The sequence below is a fragment of the Sinocyclocheilus rhinocerous genome, unplaced genomic scaffold (assembly GCF_001515625.1).
Source record: "Sinocyclocheilus rhinocerous isolate Xijiao unplaced genomic scaffold, SAMN03320098_v1.1 scaffold1493, whole genome shotgun sequence".
NCBI lineage: Eukaryota > Metazoa > Chordata > Actinopteri > Cypriniformes > Cyprinidae > Sinocyclocheilus > Sinocyclocheilus rhinocerous.
The window spans coordinates 1,203,808-1,229,948 of record NW_015640467.1 but is presented as its reverse complement, the minus strand read 5'-3'; the positions used below and the strand labels follow the sequence as shown (position 1 = coordinate 1,229,948).

Genomic DNA, 26,141 nt, shown 5'->3' with positions numbered 1-26,141 from the left:
TCAGTGACTCGCTTTAAAAAGGTAGCATTAACTCTGGAGAGACACAACACACAGGACAACCCAAGGTAAGAGCTGCCAAGCAGAAAGACCAAGGAACATCTCCTGGACCTCCCAAACACTGCTTCCAGAGCTGACACAAAAAGATATATCAATTACAAGTTTAGGTTAAGTTAATGATCAGAATAACATCGTTGTTCTCAAACACTAATGAGTCTTTTATTTTGTCCTTAGAGTAACACCAACTCTGCAGTTATAGGTTACAGAGCTTGACAAACACAAGGTGAGAAGTTTTGCAGCTACCTGAAAAATATATCTGCAGTACTGAAATGCATTTGTTTATCATTTCTGTAACTGTGACGGCAGCTACGTGTTGTTAGTGATTCTGTGCAGTTTTTGTCAAAGGAGGACATTATATTTATAAGGCTGTTTACTTCTAGGTTTCAGAATGGGTGACGCCCTCATGGCAGAGTTTGGACCTGCTGCTTCCTTCCTGCGTAAGTCAGACAAAGAGCGTCTGGAGGCCCAGACTCGGCCCTTTGACATGAAGAAGGAATGCTTTGTGCCCGACCCTGAGGTCGAGTACGTCAAAGCCTCCATCACCAGTAGAGACGGTGACAAAGTCACTGTTGACACTGAATTTGGAAAGGTAAGGATGCTCTGGTTATCAGGATCTTAAAATAATTAGATTTGCTAAGGCAGGTATCACTCACAATTTCTTTATAAAAAGCTGAAAAAATGAAACGTAATTTTTAGTAGCAATGTGGATTATCTACAGAAATGGTGAGGCCCCTTTTAATATTCAAATTGAAAGACTCATGTAAAGCTATAATTTTCTCTGTTCAACAGACTCTGACTTTCAAGGAGGTTGATGTTCATCCTCAGAACCCGCCAAAGTTTGATAAAATTGAGGACATGGCTATGTTCACCTTCCTGCACGAGCCCGCTGTGCTGTTTAACCTCAAAGAGCGTTACGCAGCCTGGATGATCTACGTGAGTGATGAACAGAGTTTAAATGAATCTACTGCAATTACTTGCATGTATAATTGTACTGAACTTATTCCTCTGTCAACTTTACAGACCTATTCAGGGCTTTTCTGTGTCACTGTCAACCCCTACAAGTGGCTGCCAGTGTACGATTCCTCTGTGGTCAAAGCCTACAGAGGAAAGAAGAAGACTGAAGCTCCTCCTCACATCTTCTCTATCTCTGACAACGCCTACCAGTACATGCTGTCAGGTTAGAACTCTATCACATCTACTCAACAAAACGACAAAAAATATTATTATACATCATGCACGAGCCCGCTGTGCTGTTTAACCTCAAAGAGCGTTACGCAGCCTGGATGATCTACGTGAGTGATGAACAGAGTTTAAATGAATCTACTGCAATTACTTGCATGTATAATTGTACTGAACTTATTCCTCTGTCAACTTTACAGACCTATTCAGGGCTTTTCTGTGTCACTGTCAACCCCTACAAGTGGCTGCCAGTGTACGATTCCTCTGTGGTCAAAGCCTACAGAGGAAAGAAGAAGACTGAAGCTCCTCCTCACATCTTCTCTATCTCTGACAACGCCTATCAGTACATGCTGTCAGGTTAGAACTCTATCACATCTACTCAACAAAACGACAAAAAATATTATTATACATCATTTTTTTTTTTTGTGAATTTCACCCAACAGACAGAGAGAACCAGTCTGTCCTGATCACGTAAGTCATTTCAGTTTCTCTCTCTTTTTTTTTGTGAGTTTAAATGTACTTAATGTGTTTAAATTATAAAAACGTCTATCGTTTTTAATCCACAGCGGAGAATCCAGCGCTGGAAAGACTGTGAACACCAAAAGAGTCATCCAGTACTTTGCCAGCATTGCTGCTGTAACTGGGAAAAAGGATGCAGCTTCTGAGAAGAAGGTAAAAATAGCCACAAAATTACCTGTACTAAAATAAAACTATGATTTTTACTTCACTTTAAAATGTTATTGTATTTGTTTATAGGGTACTCTGGAGGATCAAATCATCCAAGCTAACCCTGCCCTGGAGGCCTTTGGCAATGCTAAGACCATCAGAAATGACAACTCTTCCCGATTCGTAAGTCCCACGTCATAATGGAGAACGTATTGTGTCCAAATAGTGTATAAAGCAAATAATTATTATTAACAATTATGTGATTATTAATTGTTTATTATTTCTAACTGAACAGGGTAAATTCATCCGAATTCACTTTGGTGTAAGTGGAAAACTGTCTTCTGCAGATATTGAAACTTGTGAGTATGCTTTATTTGATCACGGTTATGATTGGAAAACTATAATACATACAAATACATTGAACACGGCAATCATTTTGTGAATTTTCCAACTTTAGATCTGCTGGAGAAGTCTCGTGTCACTTATCAGCTTAAGGCTGAGAGAGATTACCACATCTTCTACCAGATCCTGTCTCAGAAGAAACCAGAACTGCTGGGTAAAATTACCCGTCATATTCATTAACATTAATGTTTCTCATTAGATGAGTCTTTTCTGATCTATGTTCCCAATTTCTCCTTAGAGATGCTGCTCATCACCAACAATCCCTATGACTATGCCTACATCTCCCAAGGAGAGACACAAGTGGCTTCTATTGATGATGCTGAAGAGCTAATGGCCACTGACGTTAGTAACATATCCCTAATTTATCAAATAAAATATACATAAATTAGAACCGCTGTATAGTGCCACAAAAGGTATAATATAAGAAGACCTATGTTATTGATTTGTCATGCTGTTTTTAAATGGCAGGAGGCCTTTGATGTGCTGGGCTTCACTACAGATGAAAAGACAGGCATCTACAAGATGATTGGTGCCATCATGCACCATGGCAACATGAAGTTCAAACAGAAGCAAAGAGAGGAACAGGCAGAGGCTGATGGGACTGAAGGTAAGTGATGTTGTACAATCATTACCACTCCGCCACTGGTGACTTTTTGATAAATAGTTCTAGATTTAAAAACAATCTTTTCTTCTTCACAAGATGTTGACAAAATCGCATATCTGATGGGCCTGAACTCCGCTGATCTCATCAAGGGTTTGTGCCACCCAAGAGTCAAAGTAGGAAATGAGTGGGTCACCAAGGGACAGAATGTCCAGCAGGTGAAGAAACTTAATATAATGTAAAATGTAGATCTTGGCAATCACGTTACAGCAACAACAAAAAAAGGAAAAGGAAAAAAGAAAAAAAAAAAAAAGCAATATTTGAATAAATGTTTAATGTTCATCAACTCTTTTCAGGTATACTACTCTATTGGTGCTCTGGCAAAGTCAGTGTATGAGAAGATGTTCCTCTGGATGGTTGTGAGAATCAACCAATCCCTGGACACCAAACAGCCTCGTCAGTACTTCATTGGTGTGCTGGACATTGCTGGATTTGAGATCTTTGATGTAAGCTGACATTAACTGATTATTGTTATTCTAAAACAAATATAACAAGCAGTGCAACCTGTTTCACCATTGTGATTATACAATATATTCCACCTGCAGTTCAACACCTTTGAGCAGCTGTGCATCAACTTCACTAATGAAAAGTTGCAGCAGTTCTTCAACCATCACATGTTTGTGTTGGAGCAAGAGGAATACAAGAAGGAGGGTATTGAATGGGAGTTCATTGACTTTGGCATGGACTTAGCGGCTTGTATTGAGTTAATTGAGAAGGTGGGTTTATGCGTGGAAATAGTTATTTTGTGTGTTCTCACTATTTCATATTCAATTTACACTATATTTTGATCTCTGCAGCCCATGGGTATCATGTCTATTCTTGAAGAGGAGTGCATGTTCCCTAAAGCCAGTGATGCAACATTCAAAGCTAAGCTCTATGACAACCACTTGGGTAAGAATCCTACTTTCCAGAAGCCCAGGATTGTCAAGGGTAAACCAGAGGCACATTTTTCCCTGGTTCACTATGCTGGCACTGTTGACTACAACATTTCTAACTGGCTGGTGAAGAACAAGGATCCTCTCAATGAGACTGTGGTCGGACTCTTCCAAAAGTCTACTGTGAAGCTGTTGTCGTTCCTGTTTGCTGGATATTCTGGGGCTGACTCAGGTGTATACTGATCTTCAGTATAGAGTATTCAGTATTTGAACTGTAATGTGCCAGAATGACATAAGCTAAAACATTTTCTCTTCCATCACCGGTTGGTTTTAGCCCAAGATTCCAAGGGAGGTAAAGGAGGTGGCAAAAAGAAGGGATCGTCTTTCCAGACGGTGTCAGCCCTCCATAGGGTAAGGATTATTAAAATAAATGATCAAAACAAAAAGTTCAAAATTGTATACTGTACATTACACAATGTTATGGTTTGTTTTTCAATCACAGGAGAACCTGAACAAGCTGATGACCAACTTGAGGTCAACTCACCCTCACTTTGTGCGCTGTCTGATTCCAAATGAGACTAAGACTCCTGGGGCGATGGAGAATCCTCTGGTCATGCACCAGCTGCGCTGTAACGGTGTGCTGGAGGGCATCAGAATCTGCAGAAAGGGATTCCCCAACAGGATCCAGTATGGAGATTTCAAGCAGAGGTAAAAAACCTAAAAGAGACACTAAAATCAAGACTAAAATAAAAATTTTAATCCACAGGTGGTAAAACTTTGTTACTTTTGTACCTCTTGCCAGATACCGTATTTTGAACCCATCTGCCATTCCTGAGGGACAGTTCATTGACAACAAGAAAGCGGCTGAAAAACTGCTCGGCTCGCTGGACATTGACCACAGCCAGTACAAGTTAGGACATACTAAGGTATTACAATTCTAACAAAATTTATCTTTTAATATCCAATTAAAATTAACATAATGCAGAAGAAAAGAGAGAAAAAAAACATGAAATAAATATGTATTTATATTTTGTAAAGGTGTTCTTCAAGGCTGGTCTTCTGGGTACACTTGAAGAGTTTAGAGATGAACGTCTTGCTCTCATCATTACTGGTATTCAAGCAAGAGCTCGCGGTATTCTCTCAAGAATTGAGTTCCAGAAGATTGTTGAGCGCAGGTTAGTAAGCAGTTTCTCAAATTTGAGATCAATAATATTAAGTGGTTTTAAGATATTCATGTGCATCATTATATTGCAGAGATTCCTTGCTTGTGATCCAGTGGAACGTACGTGCCTTCATGGGTGTCAAGAATTGGCCCTGGATGAAGCTCTACTTCAAGATCAAGCCTCTGCTGAAATCTGCTGAGACTGAGAAAGAAATGGCCAACATGAAGGAAGAATTTCTGAAGTTGAAGGAGGCTTATGCCAAATCTGAAGCTCGCAGAAAGGAGCTTGAGGAAAAGATGGTTTCTCTTCTCCAAGAGAAGAATGACCTGCAGCTTTCTGTGCAGTCTGTAAGTCCATGTGGAAATACAACTGCTTTTCACTTTCCACAAGTCAAAAAATCTAAATTGCTCATGATTGTTTTCCCCCGCTCTGATAGGAGCAAGACAATCTTGCAGATGCTGAGGAAAGATGTGAAGGTCTGATCAAGAGCAAGATCCAGTTTGAGGCCAAAGTCAAAGAGCTGACTGAGAGACTGGAGGATGAAGAGGAAATGAATGCTGAGTTGGTTGCAAAGAAACGAAAGCTGGAGGATGAATGTTCTGAGCTCAAGAAGGACATTGATGATCTTGAACTCACTCTGGCCAAAGTGGAGAAAGAGAAACATGCTACTGAAAACAAGGTTAGCTGTTAAACCTCCTGTAGTTTTTTCAGTATTACACATTCTTTGAGTGTTTTCTGATCTAATGCCCTTTTGCTTAGGTTAAAAATCTCACAGAGGAAATGTCAGCACTTGATGAAATCATTGCTAAGCTGACCAAGGAGAAGAAAGCTCTGCAGGAGGCCCATCAGCAAACACTAGATGACCTCCAGAGTGAGGAAGACAAAGTCAACACTCTCACCAAAGCCAAAGCCAAGCTGGAGCAACAAGTGGATGATGTGAGTACAACAAAATCTACTCTAAACATCTTAAATATGTATGATGTGTGACATGTTTTACAAAACAATGTAAATTAAATAATATTTTATATTATAATAAGCTTGAGGGATCCTTGGAGCAAGAAAAGAAGCTGCGTATGGATCTTGAGAGGGCAAAGAGAAAGCTGGAGGGTGATTTAAAATTGACTCAGGAGAGCATTATGGACTTGGAAAATGATAAACAGCAACTGGAGGAGAAGCTGAAGAAGTAAGAACATGTCAAACAATTAAGATACAATTTTGAGAAAAAAAAAAAAAAAAGAATAAAATTACTCAAAATGTCTGATATCACCTTAAAGGAAGGACTTTGAAATCGGCCAGCTCAATAGCAAAATTGAGGATGAACAAGCCCTTGGTGCCCAGCTCCAGAAGAAACTGAAGGAGCTGCAGGTATGTTTAAACCAAACAAGGATGAATCATATAAAAAGAACCATTTAAATGTATTATGATTTCGATTAAAACCTTATTTTTTTTCTCAATTTCTAGGCTCGTATTGAAGAGCTGGAGGAAGAGCTGGAGGCTGAGAGAGCTGCTCGTGCCAAAGTTGAGAAACAGAGAGCTGATCTGTCCAGAGAACTGGAGGAGATCAGCGAGAGGCTGGAGGAGGCTGGTGGAGCCACCGCTGCCCAGATCGAGATGAACAAGAAACGTGAAGCAGAGTTCCAGAAACTGCGCAGAGACCTTGAAGAGTCCACTCTGCAACATGAGTCCACTGCAGCTACACTGAGGAAGAAACATGCCGACAGTGTAGCTGATCTGGGAGAGCAGATTGACAACCTTCAGAGAGTGAAGCAGAAGCTGGAGAAAGAGAAGAGTGAACTGAAGTTAGAGCTTGATGATGTGGTCTCCAACATGGAGCAGCTTGTCAAGTCAAAGGTTAGTGGCAACAAATAAGACACATTACATGAGAATGCAATGTAAAATCAATATAACTCACTTTCTCAATACATTTTATTAGAGCAACCTGGAGAAAATGTGCAGAACTCTGGAAGACCAGATGAGTGAGTACAGAACCAAGGCTGAGGAAGGCCAGCGCACAATCAATGACTTCACCATGCAAAAAGCCAAACTGCAAACTGAGAATGGTAAGGGCACAAAAAAATTGCAATTTTTACAACTTTCAGTTTAAAAAGTTAAAATTGGTCATAACTACAAACTATTTTGCCTTTTCAGGTGAACTGTCCAGACAGCTAGAGGAGAAAGACTCCCTGGTGTCTCAGTTGACCAGAGGCAAGCAGTCCTACACTCAGCAGATTGAAGACCTCAAGAGACAACTAGAGGAAGAAGTCAAGGTTTGTTTTGCAATCCATAATGTTTTTCCACAAGCTGAATCCTTTTTGTTACACATTAGGACACCAGAAATCACATCCAAGCAACTGACTATTTTTTCTTACAGGCTAAGAATGCCCTGGCTCATGCAGTTCAGTCTGCTCGTCATGATGCTGATCTGCTGAGGGAACAGTTTGAGGAGGAGCAGGAAGCCAAAGCTGAGCTGCAGCGCAGTATGTCCAAGGCAAACTCTGAGGTGGCTCAGTGGAGAACCAAGTATGAAACTGATGCCATTCAGAGGACTGAGGAGCTGGAGGATGCCAAGTAAGTAGCGGGAAATATACTATTTGGTTTTCATTATTATTTCTAAACAATTCTTATAAATCTCCTTGCTGACACAATTAGGAAAAAATTGGCTCAGCGTCTCCAAGAAGCAGAAGAAGCTGTGGAAGCAGTCAATGCTAAATGCTCCTCACTGGAGAAGACCAAGCACAGGCTGCAGAATGAGATTGAAGATCTCATGGTGGATGTGGAGAGATCAAATTCTGCTGCTGCTGCTCTGGACAAGAAGCAAAGAAACTTTGACAAGGTAATACAAACAAATTAAAATGTCATAATATTAATATTTATTACTTTGATTATTTTATTAGTAATTAACTAAGCACCTAATTAAATGCCTAATTAGGTTTTGGCTGAGTGGAAGCAGAAGTATGAGGAGTCCCAGACTGAACTAGAAAGTGCCCAGAAAGAGTCTAGATCTCTTAGCACTGAACTGTTCAAACTGAAGAACTCCTATGAAGAGGTCCTGGATCATCTTGAGACCATGAAGAGAGAGAACAAGAACCTCCAAGGTAACTATATTTTGGTTACCTGCGGAATTAACAGATGTTATGTTCTTCATACTTTGGCTTAACAATTATTTTTATGTCTAACAGAGGAAATCTCTGACCTCACTGAGCAACTTGGAGAGTCAGGAAAAAGCATCCATGAGTTGGAGAAAATTAGAAAGCAGCTGGAGCAGGAAAAAGCAGAGATCCAGACAGCCTTGGAGGAGGCTGAGGTAACCCTAAATTATCCTTTCTTTTTTGTTCACACAAGGCTGATTTTGGACAAAGGACTTAAAATCTTTCTTTCACATTGAAAGGGTTCACTTGAACACGAGGAAGGAAAGATCTTGAGAGCTCAACTGGAGTTCAATCAAGTAAAGGCTGATATTGAACGTAAGCTGACTGAGAAAGATGAAGAGATGGAGCAGGCCAAGAGGAACCAGCAGAGAGTGGTTGATACTCTGCAGAGCTCACTGGAATCAGAGACTCGCAGCAGGAATGAAGCTCTCAGACTGAAGAAGAAGATGGAGGGAGACCTCAATGAGATGGAGATTCAGCTCAGCCAGGCTAACAGACAGGCTTCAGAAGCCCAGAAGCAACTCAAGGGTCTTCATGGACATCTCAAGGTATGATGAATCTTCAGTTCAGATTTGATGTCAAATCTGACATAGTTCTGCAGTCTTTTCATTTGTAAATCTTGTACTTCACAGGATTCCCAAATTCAGCTGGATGACGCTCTGCGCAGTAATGATGATCTCAAAGAGAACATCGCCATTGTGGACAGACGCAACAATCTGGTGCAGGCTGAACTGGATGAGCTGACAGACATGCATTCATATAAACTCCTGCCCCTAAATGAATCGCGATTTGTTTAGCATCTCAACCGATTTGAATCGTCACATATTTAAACCGATTTTCAACCGGCTCGCGGTTAATCGTTACATCCCTACCAGTGAACATTGACACTGGTGATCTTAAATGGTGTAAATTATTTTGATGCAGAACACCAGTCTGCTGAATCAGAAGAAGAAGCTGGAGGGAGATAATACTCAGCTTCAGACTGAGGTTGAGGAGGCAGTGCAGGAGTGCAGGAATGCTGAGGAGAAAGCCAAGAAGGCTATCACTGATGCTGCCATGATGGCAGAGGAGCTGAAGAAGGAGCAGGACACCAGCGCTCATCTGGAGCGCATGAAGAAGAACATGGAGCAGACCATCAAGGACCTGCAGCACCGTCTGGATGAAGCTGAGCAGATCGCCATGAAGGGAGGCAAGAAGCAGGTCCAGAAACTGGAAGCCAGGGTTAGTTTATCAAACTCAGTTCTTTATGATGCATTATCTACTCAAACATTTTCTAAAGATGATTAGTGTTAATCATGAATATTTGGGTTCAGAGCCTCAGAGTTGATGAATTTAAGATTATTTTCAATTTGGGTAGGTGAGAGAGCTGGAAAATGAGGTGGAGCTGGAACAGAGAAAGGCGAGCGAGTCTGTGAAAGGAGTTCGTAAATATGAGAGACGCATTAAGGAGCTCACCTACCAGGTCACTTTCTCTGATATATAAATGAATGCTTTTTTGTATTATTTATACCATATAGATGACAATGAAGTCACTTTGTACCCTCTGTTTGCAGACTGAGGAGGACCGTAAGAATCTGGCACGTCTTCAGGACCTGGTGGACAAACTCCAGCTGAAGGTCAAGTCCTACAAGAGAACTGCTGAGGAGGCTGTAAGTAAACAATGTCACTCAGATATTTAAGTACTGCTGTCTCTGTATTATTCTTAACCATATGTTTTTGTTATTGTGTTTTTCAGGAGGAACAGGCCAATTCTAGTCTGGGCAAGTTCCGTAAGATTCAGCATGAGCTGGATGAAGCAGAGGAGAGGGCTGATATTGCTGAATCTCAGGTCAACAAGCTGAGAGCCAAGAGCCGTGATTCAGGATCCAAGGTAATTTTTTTGTCCAATTAAAAATTCTGATATAGTACAGCATAGCTTACCGTGATACTTACATTCTTTTTGCTCTCTTATTACAGAAAGGAAAGGATGAAGAGTAATCCTCCAATATAAAGCTTTTGTTTGCTGTGAAACCACATTCATGTACTGGTTCTGATGAAGCAATAAAAACCGCAATTCTGAATTATTGTGTTTGTGGCTTTGTTTTCCATTTCTGCTTTATCATTCAGTCTCACCATGCATCTAAATTACAAAAGTGGGCATTAAGGGTGTGATTGAAAAACAAACAAACATGTTGTAATTGTATTAAGCTTGTGAGTAAATACGTCAAATGGTACTAAGCGTAAGCTCTACAAAGGTTGTGGGTTTCATATTAGGCCTGGGCGATAAAACGGTATCGATATTTATCGACGGTACACCTTCTTCGATAACGATAGAAAAAATGTTCGATATGGCGCACGATATAGGCACGTGCTATGAGTAGACTTGTGCCGGTATTCGGTAATGCGATATATCACGGTAATGAATATGCACGGTATTGTTATCGTGGGCACTTCTAAATACCGTGAATAATTATATATTACAAATTATTCCGAATTTTGAATGCATTTTAAGATTACTTTTCCCATCAACTGGTCAAAATGCACAACACCGCTGTATGCTGCGTGAAAGACGCGTGCGCACTCTGATGTAAACAAGCGCGGACGAGAAGCACATGGCGGAACATGTGAGAGACGCTCTGGATGAAAGCGCACTTTCACTCTCTGACAGCAGATGGCGGTATCGCTCGAGTACAAGAGTGATATTAATAATGAGGTTATAAGAGAGAAACAATGCGGCAAGACGTGCATCCAAGAATGAGAGAGAGACCGCGAAGCTAGACGTTTCTTCTTATATTAACGTAACGTACTATGTAAAAAACATAGGCCCGGCTAGAACAAGCGGAGTGATACAAAATTGTGAAAGGGCGTTCCTGTAGCAATACCAGTACAATATCTCACGGTTCTCAACCAATCAGATTTGAGAACCAGAACGAACTGTTGTATAAATATATATACACATACACATATATATGCTTGTTTGAAAAAAAAAAAAAAAGGTCAATTTATAGGTTCTGTTCCAATATGCCACTGCATATTGTAAAGTGTCCCTTATAATTTGACCTCATATGCTAAAATCTTAAAAATAACCATACTTTCTGGAAAATATTTTTCAGAATGGTACTGTTAATTTACAACAGGGAAAAAAACGGTTAATAATATGTATGTTTAATTACAAGTTGTCCTATGAACAGACATACGATTCAGTGATTCACTTACTAAGAAACTGACTCAGAATCGTTAAAAAGAACCGGTTCATAGTTTTCTGAATCGGACATTATGGAGGAAAAACTTGGCGCTCTTTTGCACCCATACAGTCTATATTGGCACCTGACAAAATATCCCATAATTGTACAATGTTTCACGACTTGATTACTAGTTTAAAAATCATCGTCCAATATTAATATCGTACGTCCCTTACCTTTGTGTCTGCTGTTAATGATGGATCCAAATGAGCTTTACTGTGGCTCTGGAGAAACTGCATTTCGTCTCCTATAATGACTTTTAAGCATTACCTCAGTGAAAATAACGTATCAATACATATATTTGGTTTAATACAGATACACGATGAATCACTTTGGGTTTGTCACCTCATTAATAGCGCTGTTAGCAATAATAACACGTAACTTAATTAAGCTCTTTAATAATCACCTAATTTAGTTTAAGGGGTAAAAAGCATTAAGGTTCAAAATGTCATTACGTACCGTTAAAAATTAATCTGCATAATTGGTTGAACTGGATATCAACACAAACTTTGTACCTTGAGTTTTATACCGTTGAAAATAATCTTTAGAAAAGCTGAGGAGAAAATCCAGCGACGATTGAGAAAGCTCCGCCGTCGACTGAAGAAGACGCTCTCGCGCAGAAGGCGGGAAAGTTTACGTGTCTGACGTCACGGGATCTCGTGATGGAAAATTACTAGCATAGCAAAAAGACAAGTACCGAAGTACTGTAGTGAAATACAAGTAAAAATGACAAAATATAAAAGGACTTGCCTTTTTTCGCTACCTTTTCTATAGTTTTATTTTTATTTTTTTGGCTGAACATCAAGTATTTTTCAAAATTAATGCCTTGAGTAATTAAAAATAAAAATATAAAACAAACAGAATCAATATCTTATTATGTCCAAGTCACACCTGTGCAGTTTTTGAGGTTGTTCTGAAAATATTAGAAAAGTAAAATCTAGAGAAATCTAAAATTATACATTTATAAAATATATTACAATATAAAACAGTAAACAAATGTAAAAAAAAATAAATTTGTGAAGCATATAAATACTTGGGAACAAGAAACTTTTGCTTTAACATATAAAGACCAAACACAACACCCAAAGAATGTTTTAAACACTTTATTTTATTTAATGTTTAATAATCACATCATAGTTAACAATTAACCACAATAAACACCTCATTCAAAAAAAAAAAAAAGTAATGAAATTCAATTTTCATGGAAAAACTCAAAAATAAAGGAAAAACAAACCAACGAAAACCTTGTCTGGCAAATAGCCTCACCTGGTTTCTGAATGTTCTATTCATGTTAGCTTAGAGCTTCTTGCTGCATCTCAAGAGAGCGAATCTACTGCACATTAATCTCATGTTTCTTTAGTTTCCATGTTACTTTAGGGTTGTGCATCTTTATGAGTGTAAGTATGTTCCAGGGCAAAATTATGTCCTCTCCCAGATTACTCCCAAATAAGAAAAACAAAACAAAATCATAACCATAAAAATAATAACAACAACAATAATTGGACCTCTCCTCTCCCTGCTTCAACAGCATGCCCTGGTCCTTCGTGGCACAATAAAATCTGTGCAACTGAAACACATTCAATGCAATCCTCCCATTTTAGTTTGACAGTGTTATTCAAAGTATCTTTTTCTTGTAAGACTAAGATTCATAGAAACATAAAGGGTTATCAGAAGACGTTAACAGGACATGGGCTAAATATCGATGCCCATCTGGACGTGACCCACCTGGCATCATCTGGGCATAAGCCGCTACCAAGCTCGCCACATTAAACACACGGCGGCCAAATACATGTGCTTTAATATAGTTTAAATACATTTGTTCTCTGCCTTTCTCATTGGAAAAAATGCAGGGCCAAAATGACAATAATAACATGAATAATAGCCGTTAAAGGTGCATAATATCAGCCCTCAGCCACTCCGACCATTGCAGATGTCTTTTAGTTTATGCCAATATTAAATGCATTCACAGAGATAGCAATATAACCACAGGGAAATCAACTGTAAATGCATGTAAAGATGCTATAAATGATAGTAGGATTGTTCTCTGGGTTCATTCAGGCATTGGGAACCGATTCAAATGTGACCTTTTCACTACAAACAGCCGCTAAACATAAGGCCCTTAACGAAAGACTTATATTTACCTAATATTTACACACCTCTCATTTCTTGGAAAGAAAAAAAGACTATAAATAATAACCGTTATTGGCCAAAAATCATCAATTTGGCATTTTTTCCCCAATTCAAAGAGATGCATTATTTAAATAATCTTTAAGAATGAGAATACACGATGAAGTTACGCTGTGCTACTCGTATTTGTTATATCTAAAATGAAACTTCCTCTCAGAAAATGCATTCAGTGATTTTTCGATCAATCGCATAATATTTCATGATCCGAATTGCTTTACGCTGTTCATGCGTGATGTAGATTTCTAAAAGTCAAAATCTGGGGTCTGTCATTCTGACAGTCTTATTGCTTTGCATGTTCTGGGATTGAAGAGGTCTGACAAGATAGATGCAACAATAATCGGTCATACTTATTGAAAGGAAAGCATGCTAAAAAATCATTTAAAACGTCTCTCCGACCTCCATACCACCCACAGCTGATGAAGAAATGAACAGAAAAAACGGCCAGGTTCTCTTACCTCATTATTACACCAAAAGGACACTAAACCAAGCAGATACGTGTTAAGCGTGTGATTCTGTGCGACCTCAAAAAAGGCCGTCTGAAGATAAACTACAGTAAAATGCTACAAGAGAAATAAGCTACAAGCTCCACCATTAAAACCCCGCAGGAACCTGTCGACTCACATGTCCTAAAAAAGACCTTCAGAAACGAATGCAATAAGAGAAGAAGTAAAACCACCACCAGACGCACTCACAATTTCACTGGTTTCTCATAAAGCAACTATTAAAAGTACGTAAAAGGTGTCAAGCGGTGACATTCTGTCTCTGCGTCGCTCCAAAGGCAGGATGCGATTGCTATCAGGCACAAACTCGACACTCGCTTCCATATAAAACATACTGGACCTACTGCACATGATGCCAAAACATCAACCATTCATTGCCAACAGAAACCCCTCGTGCATCAAGTCAACATCCATGTGTCTCCACGCTTCCCTTGCCTTTGTGAAAAAGAAGTACACTTAAGCATACTTTTAAAAGGAGTACTTATTACAGCAATGCACTTTGGAAGAATATACTTACTGTAAGTGTGAACTGAATGTAACGTTTTCAGACATTTACATTGCTTGTTAATTGAAGTCTATAATGGTTCAGATTTATATTAAATGCAATTAGAAGAGTGTTTTTGACCCACTTGAGTAGGACTTAATTAGGCTACATCTTTATACGCAATTTCACAAATACTTCTAGTGTCTTTGAAATATGGTTAAAGTGTATTGCTGATTGCACTGGCAAGCATTCATAGTAAACTAAACTTGCAAGTCATGCATTTAAATATATTTTTAATTATACATTTGTAATGATGAATGAAGGTGCAGTTGAGTAAAATAACTTTGAATGTAATATTGCATAACTCTACAGTTAGATTATAATCAAGTATTTCACATGCACTTTAGTATGTCAGTCAACACGTCAAAATACGTGTACTTCTTCAAAGATCATTAAAACATAATGATTTAAAATGTACTTTAAAGTAAAACTTTTAATTTGACAATTGCAGAGTGTACTTAAGTGTGTTAAGAAACAGTCATGAAAGTGTACTCTAAGTACACTTAAGTGGGCTTTTATTTCATTAATATTATATGATCTTTTCTTCTTTTTCACAAGGGTATTTTTCGTTACACGTCCATCTCAGGCCCTCTTCACGTTCACAAAGCTGCGTTTGACACTATGAGCACTGTGCGTGTACGTGGAGTTTCATGTCTTATAGGCATTATAGGAGACTGTTATATTGCTTTACAATAACAAGGAAAAGGAAACAATTGCTGGTCACGAAAATAAAACGAAGAGTCAAAAGAAACTGTTTAACAACAGTTGATTGCTACAGTATTCACTCAAACACACCATCACGAAACAGCTTTAGAGAGAGATTCAGAAAGCCTATGTGCTTCGATGACAGCTCTACTGGAGGTCAAGGGTGAGGTGAGCGAGGGTCACATGACAGCAATGATGCTGCCTTCAAATCAAGCAGAAATGATCGTGCTTACGAGACGAGCGCCACCGAAATCTGACATCTGATGTCGGGAGACTTTCCAAGTTTGGAGCTGTTATTAGCCATTTTAAATGTAAAAGTTTCAGACGATATTTATTTAGCCAGCTTATGAGGCATAAAGGGACGATCGCACTACACATTACGTTTCATTGACTCCCATTCACATGCATGCAAACGTGGAGACAGGATAAGCAAGCTCATGCAAGTGTATGACGTGAAGACATACGACCAATAAAAGCTTGATAGATCCCGGCGTGACCTCTTAGCTGAATTAAACAAACAAACAATAAGCAAACTTTAAATCTGCAGAATTGCAGTAAATTTGAGTAGATTGCATATTTATAAAAAAAACACCAAAGTATGTTTTACAAGAAAATATTTCAATTCTTCTACTTTACAATTGCATGTTTAATTCGGCGTGTTACATGCGGTTTCTTTGTAATTGTGAAACTTACTAGCAATTTCAGAGTGAAAATTGTTACTACGCTGTAAAAAAAAAAAAAATTAAAAGAGGAAATAAAGCAAAAAAAGTATGTTTTACAAGAAAATCCTACACCTGTTTTTCTACTTTAAAACTGCATGTTTAAATCAACATGTTACTAGCAGTTTCTTTGTAATTGTTTGTGAAATTGAGCAGTTTCTGTGTGAAAATGTGTGTATTTTAATTCTTGCTGTGTCTGTAGATATTTTGCATGCTCAAAACGCAGTGTGAACGTGAATGAAATCTTCACACAACCAAACTACATTCCCTATTCATTAGAATGATAAAATGCACCGATCTAATGCACATCCTTTGCTCTTCATTTTGTTGCTTTGGCACTAAAAGAAGCTTCTTGGATTACTCAGAAAGTGATTTTCCCATCTAAAATCCTATGACACGATCGCATCGTAAATAACTCGTAAGCACGAACTTCCCATGAGGACTTGAAGGCAGCTAGAGATGATGTCCAGATGGATCCAGATGTGTTTGTATGTGGTGATCAGATGGGCATGTGCAGGTTTGATTATGAATACCGGTCCAGAAGGAGTTGCAATACAGATAAAAAAAATAAAAAGGAACTCAACTAGATTCATGCTCTACAACAAGTGATGTAGCAGGGGTGTGAGTAGCATGAGTTTAGCCATGTCAAAGTGTAACCTCAAGAGTTTACAGACCCTCGGGCCAGATTTCGCTCCCAGTCGCCTTCGACTGCGGTCATTTTTTTGCGCATCCTGATGACTGTAATCTGTACAGCCTCACCAATCAGGAATTAAGAACGTCAACAGAGAGCACACCAATCATATGAGTCTTAGCAATGGTAGGAGGCGGGGTTTAGAGAGCAGCGGACCAATGAAAAGACAGCAATCATATCTAGAGTCCATTGAGCGAGCCAACATCGCCCCCTTGTTCCTGGGAGGAGGAGAGGGCCGGGGTGGTGTGAGAGCGGGGGATGCCGGCGGTCGCGAGGGAGTCGTTGAGTGAGACGCTGCTGCGGAGCAGGTGACGGTGGACAGGGCTGTCACCCGAGACGGGCCAGGTGATGATGTCTGCGCCGTGGTCCGTGCGAGAGCGGGCGTTCTCGCGGAAATTTAGCTTGAAAGACTCAATCTGCATCACAGAGTGTGGAGAAAGACAGGACAGAGGAGAGACAGGACATAAACAAGGGGAGGAGAGGAAGCGGGCGGGGGTGAAATGAAAAGGGCAGAGTGATAGCAAAAAGTCGAGTTAGATGCCTGAAAAATAAGAAGAGGTCAAAACGGTTTGTAGATCAGAAAACTGCACTTTAAAACCATCAGTTCAGTGCAGAGGTCGACCGATTGATTCATCTGCACCGATAACAGACTAACTGTTAAAATGACAATTGCACCATAATTAAAGTTACACATCCGATTTGTTTTAAATGAATGATATATAAAACTAAAATGTTACATCCAATGGTTTTATTCAATATTTTGATTGTACTTGAAATGTTATATACATTGTCTTATATGTAATATTTTGATGTTACATTAAAAAAATAAAATGGTACATTCAATGTATTTATTCAATATTTTGATTTTACTTAAAAAAATTAAATGTTACATTCAACGTTTTTATTATAGAAATATTCTGATTTTATTAAAAAAAATAAAATGTTACATCCAATGGTTTTATTCAATATTTAGATTTTACTTAAAATGTTATATGCATTGTCTTATATTTAATATTTAGATTTTACATAAAAAAATAAAATGTAACATTCAATGTTTTTTATTTAATATTTTGATTTTACTTAAAATGTTTAATTAATATCTTTAATCAATATTTTGATTTTATATTTAAAAAAAGTTACATTCAGTGGTTTAAATCAATATTCTGATCTTACCTAAAATATTTAATTCAATGAATTCAATATTTTAATTTCTCTACAAAAAAATTAAAGTTACATTCAATGTATGTTTTCAATATTTTTATTTTACTTTAAAAATAAAATGTTACATTCTATGTATTCATTCAATATTTTTTTTATTTTACTTTAAAAATAAAATGTTAAAATTAATGTTTTTATTCAATATTTGATCTTGCATAAATGTTACATTCAATGTTTTTATTTAATATTTTGAATTTACTCAAAAAATATTATTCAATGTTTTTATTTGATCTTAATTTTTAAACAATAAAATGTTACATTCAATGTTTTTTATTCAATATTTTGATCATAAAATCAGCCACATTAATCAGCAATCAAAATTATTGGTTTTACACCAATATTACACCAATTATTAATTATCATTAATCGGTCGACCTCTCGTACAGTGATAAACCAGACAATTTACATGCTGCTTAAAATTAAGAGCTAAAGAATAAAAAAAGCCACAAAGTAATAGTGTGAATGAAATGATGGAGAAACAAATCATATTTAGCTGTAAATGTGAGGAATGGAATGTGAAAGTGGAATCAGAGTCAGTTCTAAAGGACCTCTAGTTTGATGGGGCTTCGGCGGGGCTCTGAGTCTCGGGCCGGGTTACACACAAACTTACTTGTTTCAGGGATGAGCGAGTCCAGGCCCTGCGGGTCCCGGAGCTCCTCACTCCTGCAGGGGCCGCCCTCCTTCAGCCCATTCTCCTGGGCAGGGCCGGCTGACGGCTGGGTGGCCGAGACACCACTAGAGGGAGCCCCGCTGCCCTCAGCAGTCTCCTGGGCCCCCTCAGCCTAGAAACACACAGCAGGGTGTCAAATAGGAAAGATGTGGGTGAAATGGCGATGGACGCACAGCCAGGACTGAATATAACTCAAACCTTGCATGGTGAAGAAATAAAGCTGATATACAGAGCCAGTTTAGACACACTGGACTGAGTTCATGTAAAGATTTTAAAGGGTTAGTTCACCCAAAAATGAAAATTCTGTCATTAATTACTCACCCTCGTGTTGTTCCAAACCCTTAAGTCCTTCGTTCATCTTCGGAACACAAATTAAGATATTTTTGATGAAATCTGTGGGTTCTCTGACCCTCCCATAGACAGTAAGGTAACTACCACGTTCAAGGTCCAGAAAAGTACCAAGATGATCGACAAAGTAGTCCGTGTGACATCAGTGGTTCAACTGTAAAGTTATGCCGTCATCACGCCGGATCTGGGTCAGCGCCGCCACATGCTCACGTCATGATACTGTCGTGAACGAAAATGTGGAATAAAGTCGTTATTTTTGTTTCCTTTGCGCAAAAAAAGTATTCTCGTAGCTTCGTAACTTTACAGTTGAACCACTGATGTCACACGGAATACTTTGTCGATCATCCTGGTACTTTTCTGGACCTTGATCGTGGTAGTTACCTTGCTGTCTATGGGAGGGTCAGAGAGCCCTCAGATTTCATCAGAAATATCTTAATTTGTGTTCTGAAGATGAACGAAGGTCTTACGGGTTTCGAACAACACGAGGGTGAGTAATTAATGACAGCATTTTCATTTTTGGGTGAACTAACCCTTTAATAACCCAAAATCTTTTGCTTCAAAACAATTAATTTATTTTAAATATATTTTAAAGGTACAATATGTAAGTTTTCGCCACTAGAGGTCGCATTTTCAAAACAATAACAAAGGCGAAGTTTGATGACGCTATGAAGGAGGATGTTCACGGATGAGGTAACGAATTGATTTTTTTATTACCTGTACCTTCAATAGTTATTCAAACAGCGAATAAATTATACAGAGAATGCAAGCAAATAACATTTACACTGTCAAAGAACATTACGACTGACTTAAGTCTAGCGCAAGTTTAAGCACTCTCAAAAAACTCCCCTTATAATGTTGTCTATAATGAATCTCTTACATCATACGTACATCTGCGCTTTGTTGTTTATGATGAGAGAATTCGCGTGAGAGCTGAATTCAGTCAGCCGCCGTGCACTGAACAAAAACTCATCTGAACGCCTCTGATTGCCCATTGCATTCATAAGCTCAACAGACTCGTGTGTGATCGGTTATAATGTGCAACACTGTAAAAACGCATAAAAAATCATGGCGCAACACTGAGCAGATCTAAATTTAATGCTGCGGTCAACACTTTTAATTTGCATTTTATTTGCGACAGCCGTAATGGATTTAGTTTAACAGCAGCATTTGTGTCTGTGTGTTGCCATAGTTTCTACAAGCGGAAACTGAGGATATACGGATATTACATCATTGATCGGCGAGAATGACCAGGGACGAGTCATTATTTCAAATTTGAATTTCTCTGGATTTACAAATTTTGGAACTTTTGGAATAACATAAATACACAACTGCATAAAATATATAACACTGTGCAAGTCGTTTTTGGATGTTTGTGACCCTGGAGCACAAAAGCAGTCTTAAGTCGCTGGGGTATATTTGTAGCAATAGCCAACAATACATTGTATGGGTCAAAATTATACATTTTTCTTTTATGCCAAAAATCATTAGGATATTAAGTAAAGATATGTTCCATGAAGATATTTTGTAAATTTCCTACTGTAAATATATTAAAACTTAATTTTTGATTAGTAATATGCATTGCTAAGAACTTCATTTGAACAACTTTAAAGATGATTTTCTCAATATTTAGATTTTTTTGCACCCTCAGATTCCAGATTTTCAAATAGTTGTATCTCGGTCAAATATTTAAATAATCCTAACAAACCATACAAACCATACATCAATGGGAAGATTATTTATTCAGCTTTCAGAAGATGAAATTTTCTGAATTTCGAAAAATTTACCCTTATGACTGGTTTTGTGCTCCAGGGTCACATTTTATTACAAAATCTTACATACTGTACCTTTTAATATAATAATATAATTAATATTTAAATTTATTAATGTAATACAATTATTTTATTTATTTATTTATGTTTTTGGTTGATTGTCCATATTTATTTATTTATTTTCAATTTATTGTACTATTATTCTAAAATGAAAGACTAGACTGCTACATTATATCTGTACACTGAACACAGCAAAATTTACACAATTAAAAATCATGACAAATGTAATGACTAAATTTCATACATGTATAGAAAATAATCAATCGACTATCATGTGGAACTGAATTAACCTTCAACTTTGCTAAAATTACAAGGATGAATAGAAATCCATGCAAATGGAGACGCCTGTCAATCATTACATATTTAAACTTTTTAAGAATCATGTTCAGAAGAACAGAAAAACATAATTATTGAAAATAAAAATTTTCAATAATTCTAAACTTATGTCAACAAAGACTTAAAACTATGATGAACAGATGCTCACCTAACACAAAAGTTTATAGGTTACAGGTTATACTACAATGTAAACTATAGAACATGCTTAATTTAAAAACTTGCTTAATATTACTTACAGAAGTATCAAAAAGTCAAAAATTCACGCTGTTTCTAAAAGTCTCAGTAAATGTATGCTACAGTATAAGTGTGATCATAATCACAAATGTGTGTTCAGCGTGGATGGGTGCAAAATAATAATGGGCGGAGAACGTGGTCATGTGACTGAAATGGATGGCCATAGGCTGAGGGGCAGGTGACATCACTATCACACAGCCGTCTGAAGCCAGAGGTTCGAGTTCAGAAACTGCTCTGGAATTTGGTCTTTTTTTCCATCTGACAAAAGTCTTTACTCTTGTCTTTAACATACATTACATAACACACATACATAAACTTTAACACATCATAAGTGATTGTTCTGAGGCTTGAATGAAAACATAAAAGCATGAAACATAAAAAAAGACACTGATGTCATATCAGCATTAAACTTTCCATGCAAGTGTAATATAACTCACCACTGATTTATAATAAAACAGCTTTTAAAGGAACATTTCACCCAAAACAAACAACTTCAGAAAGTGATTTTAAAGAAGTCTCCTAATGTCTTCTGTTAAACATCCCTTTTTTTCTGTACAGCAGGAGTCCGAATCCGGACCGTGAAGCCTTTAGACAATGAAATAAGTAAATGCTATTTTCTAACAAAATCACATTTATATCAAGCAAATCAAGGCCAGCCGTTTGGGTGCAGATAATGCATTATAATAATCTAAACAATTAAGACAGTAACATATATTTGTTATTTAATTAATATGATAATTGATAATTGTTTAAATTAATATAATAATAGATACTTTTCTTTAAAAAATATTTAAAGGCTGAAATGTGAAGTTTATGATTTTATAAAACTGTAAACCTGTATCTGAACTGTAAATCATGCTTTTTACAGTCATTTTAATATCATTTGTGCAGTTCTTAAGTCTTAAATTTGAGCTTAAATATCCTGCAGATTCCCTGGTCTGGCATCAAAAGCCATCAGTTCATGATTTTAGGTTTATAATTGTCTGGACCTCGGCTGGTGAGGAGGGTTCATCACTGGACCTCAAGCAGTTTTAGCTGAAGACCCCTGATGTACAGAAATCATGAGGGTTTGCGAACAACATGATTAATAACACAGCACTGTATCAAAAAAAAAAGTAAAAAAAAATAATAATAATTTATATATATACACTGCATACACTCACACACATACACTATATACACTCTCACACACACACACACACATATATAACACACATTATAAAAATATATATATATATATAAAGATTTTTAAAATTATATACATTCAAGAATTGAAGAAATAGTTGTAATCTGGCTCAGATTCAGACAGGAATCAAGTCATTGTGGTGTTTTTCTGCTGATTTAGGGAGAATACAAGACTTATTAACCACACAAATGCTTGTCCAAAGCAAAAAAAGCCATGAAACGCATCATATTTTGTGAAAAAGTGTGATGTGCTCAAGCAAAACAGACTATTTGTGGAATCAGCTCCTCAAAATCAGTAAGAAACATGCATTGGATTTCATTCAGCAGATATACTAACAGATATTTTGGGTGAATTATTCCTTTAAACACTAAATAACACCATAAATTGAATTTAAATGTCTGAATTGTCTTCCTACAGAATAAAGTATGAGTCGACTTCTTATTGACACCTGTAACGTCTCAAAGGTTAAACTCACCTTAACTCTCCCGCCTCCGGGCTCGTGATTGACATTATCCATCGAGCTCACCTTGGGCTGAGCTTTATCCTTAAAGTTCACCTTACGGCTCTCGATCTTGACCTCGCCTCCACCTCCAGAAAAACACACACTCACTGGTTTAAACTGCAGCTCTTTAGTTTAGGGACCAATTCTCGTTGCTTAATAACATGCACATTAGTACTTATAAAGCACATGTTAATGCATTACTCTGCATGACCATATTTTAGATCTCTTAATACCTAAACTACCTTACTAATTATTAATAAGCAGAAAATTAGGAGTTTACCGAGGCAAAAGTTAATAGTGAGAAATGGTCCTGGAAATAAAGGGTGACCGTTTCGGATCGGAGATGAAACACTGAAGTCATTTAAACGGTCTTTTCTGAAGAAGCGATTGGTTCGTACCTGGTTTATGTTTGATGTTGACTTTGGAGCCGCACTTTGAGGTCACTTTACTCAAGTCAACCTTCTTGTTGAGAATCTGGATCTGCGAACATAAACAAGCATCCCATGAAGCTGCTCACATACTGCTAAAATAAAAGTAGCATGTAGGGCTAGGCGATACGGCAAAAAAAAAAAAACGTTTATGATATCGATAATTATCACAATAAATGTCAAATCTTTATTTCTTCCCAGTTTAAAGGCAGATTTATTCTCCTGAGTGAAAGCTGTAACCAAATCTGAGGTACAATAGTCAAAACACTTACAATAAAATATTTTTTCTACATCAAAACATGCATGAGTAAACTTAAGTAAAATCCTTTTTCAGTCATCTTCCCTTCAAATATCTCAAGAGAGATTTAAAAAAAAAAAATTGTTTCATATTGTTTCACATCATCAAACAGGTTTGTGTTTCCTGACAGATGGAAATGTATGCTCATTAAAAAAAACAACCTCATATTTATAGGGTAAAACTGAAATATTCTAACTTTTATTCAAATTAACCATTGATCATCTATAGTATCACACAATTAGATCATGATAACCAAAGATAAAACCACACATAGCACCTCACTACCATGGTAAAATATGGTTTTTACATTTAATATAAATACAAATGCACAAATTCTAGAGCTCAATAACAACCATTACTACTTTAATACATTTATTCCATGTCTACATTAATAATATAACACATTTCCATAAGTATATCCCACACTTCTGCCACAATGCCATGGTGCAGTTAGCGTTACTACAGTAAATCTGTGGTAAAGCCTTCTAACGGCACAGTGTTTCTCATGTTTGTCAGCACCGTTTCCTCCGGCTTTAAAGGAAATCACAGAAACGTTTGTGTTCTTCGCTGAACTCTCGCTGGATCTCACAGCGCCGGTCATGTGATCGAAACACGTCTGCTCTAGTAAACTAGTTCCATTGAGTGCAAAAAATATACGTGACCCTGGAGCACAAAAGCAGTCTTAAGTCGCTGGGGTATATTTGCAGCAATAGCCAAAAATACATTGTATGGGTCAACATTATAGATTTTTCTTTTATGCCAAAAATCATTAGGATATTAAGTAAAGATCATGTTCCATGAAGATATTTTGTAAATTTCCTACCGTAAATATATCAAAACTTAATTTTTGATTAGTAATGTGCATTGCTAAGAACTTCATTTGAACAACTTTAAAGATGATTTTCTCAATATTTAGATTTTTTTGCACCCTCAGATTCCAGATTTTCAAATATTGTCCGCTCCTAACAAACCATACATCAATGGAAAGCTTATTTGTTCAGCTTTCGAGAAATTGACCCTTATGACTGGTTTTGTGGTCCAGGGTCACATACTGTGATAATTATCGTTCTCATTTTATCGCCCAGCCCCAGTAGCATGCAGTGCTTGAACCTGAAATGAAACACGAGGTGATGAGGAACAGGTGAAAAACATCCGAGCAGATCTCTAAAAGCTCCTCAAACTGAGATTTCAGAGAGCGCCGCAGCAGATTTGAGTTAGTGTGAGAGAAGAATCCAAACCTCTGCGGTCACCATGATTTGGTCTGAAATGTTCGTGTTTGTTTGAACGACGACTACACCGCATGCAGTAACGTTACTTACGTTCCCGCCACCAGGAACATGTTTGATATTGTCCTTGGAGCCCAAGCGAGAAGTCACGTGACTGTAGTCCAGTTTTTTGGAGACTATCTGAACCTACAACAGAGCACGACGGGCCGGGAGGGACGGGACACCAGGGAGGACCAGGTTAGAGAGGGAAGACAACAGAGGACAAGCAGAAGCATCTAGAAGCAACTAGCATCACTGACAGTAAAGACGTCCCATTGACTGTTAGTCTGAACACCATTAGGGCTCTTATCCACCGTTTCCCCTCATTAGGCTAATCAAAATCACCATTAAAGTGAATGGAACTGATTGATGTGATTGATGAGTATCTGGTTGGTGAGCTACAAATGAACACTGTGATGCAGGGATACTCAAATCAAATCCTACAGGCTTCTCAGTGACCGGCACCACAATTTGGATTACCATGAATAATGCAGTGCTATAACTATATCACTCCCATTATAGTCAAAAAATGCTGCTTCCACTGCAAACATCCAATGATGAGCCAATGCAGACCATTTTGACTACAATAAGAGTGTTCCTGTTAGGGTGCAACACTTAAAATTAAATGACTTGTATTGCATGTTTTGAAACCAAAAAGTATTAATTAATATTACCATTATTCATAATTTTATTTACAGACTCATGCATTTTATACAGTAAGTGGTTCCCAAACGATGCAATCTGAGTGTCCCTGCTGTGATGTAAAGTATGTAATAATGAGGTGTAAGAGCCAAACACTATATGATGAAATATGACTAGATGATAAAAACCCAGTGTAAGTATCCAAAGATCTCCAGAAGGAAAGATGGAAAGATTAGTGATTGAAAAATGTGTTTTTTCCCCCCTGATACCAATATCAGCTGATAGAATGAGTGATATACTCTTCTTATTATTATATTGCTATTATTTTTAATTAATTAGATTTTATTTAAAAACATAATTATAAGTCATGAATATAAAAAAATATTTTTTGAAAAATTAAAATAATAATACATTTAGATAAAATATTAATGAACATTATAATAGTTCTATAAATAAATTATTCATA

General features: G+C 37.4%; 1 protein-coding gene and 1 pseudogene across 5 annotated transcripts in view; one reads left to right on the top strand and one right to left on the bottom strand.

The window, feature by feature from the left end:
- Positions 1-437: 437 nt before the first annotated feature.
- LOC107753051 (myosin-7-like) lies at positions 438-10,198 on the top strand (annotated as a pseudogene).
- A 6,547-nt stretch (positions 10,199-16,745) lies between these two features.
- Positions 16,746-26,141, bottom strand: part of LOC107753050 (microtubule-associated protein 4-like) — a 71,997-nt gene continuing 62,601 nt past the window's right edge. For 3 of the 5 annotated variants that reach the window (XM_016569156.1, XM_016569160.1, XM_016569158.1), the window contains 5 exons: positions 25,088-25,180; positions 23,441-23,522; positions 23,016-23,128; positions 18,548-18,719; positions 16,746-17,260 (listed from right to left, as the gene is read on the bottom strand). In XM_016569156.1, the coding sequence (XP_016424642.1) occupies positions 17,253-17,260; positions 18,548-18,719; positions 23,016-23,128; positions 23,441-23,522; positions 25,088-25,180 (468 nt within the window). In that variant the 3' untranslated portion in view covers positions 16,746-17,252. The remainder of the gene's footprint in view (positions 17,261-18,547; positions 18,720-23,015; positions 23,129-23,440; positions 23,523-25,087; positions 25,181-26,141) is intronic. The other 2 variants (XM_016569157.1, XM_016569159.1) reach the window with 2 other exon arrangements.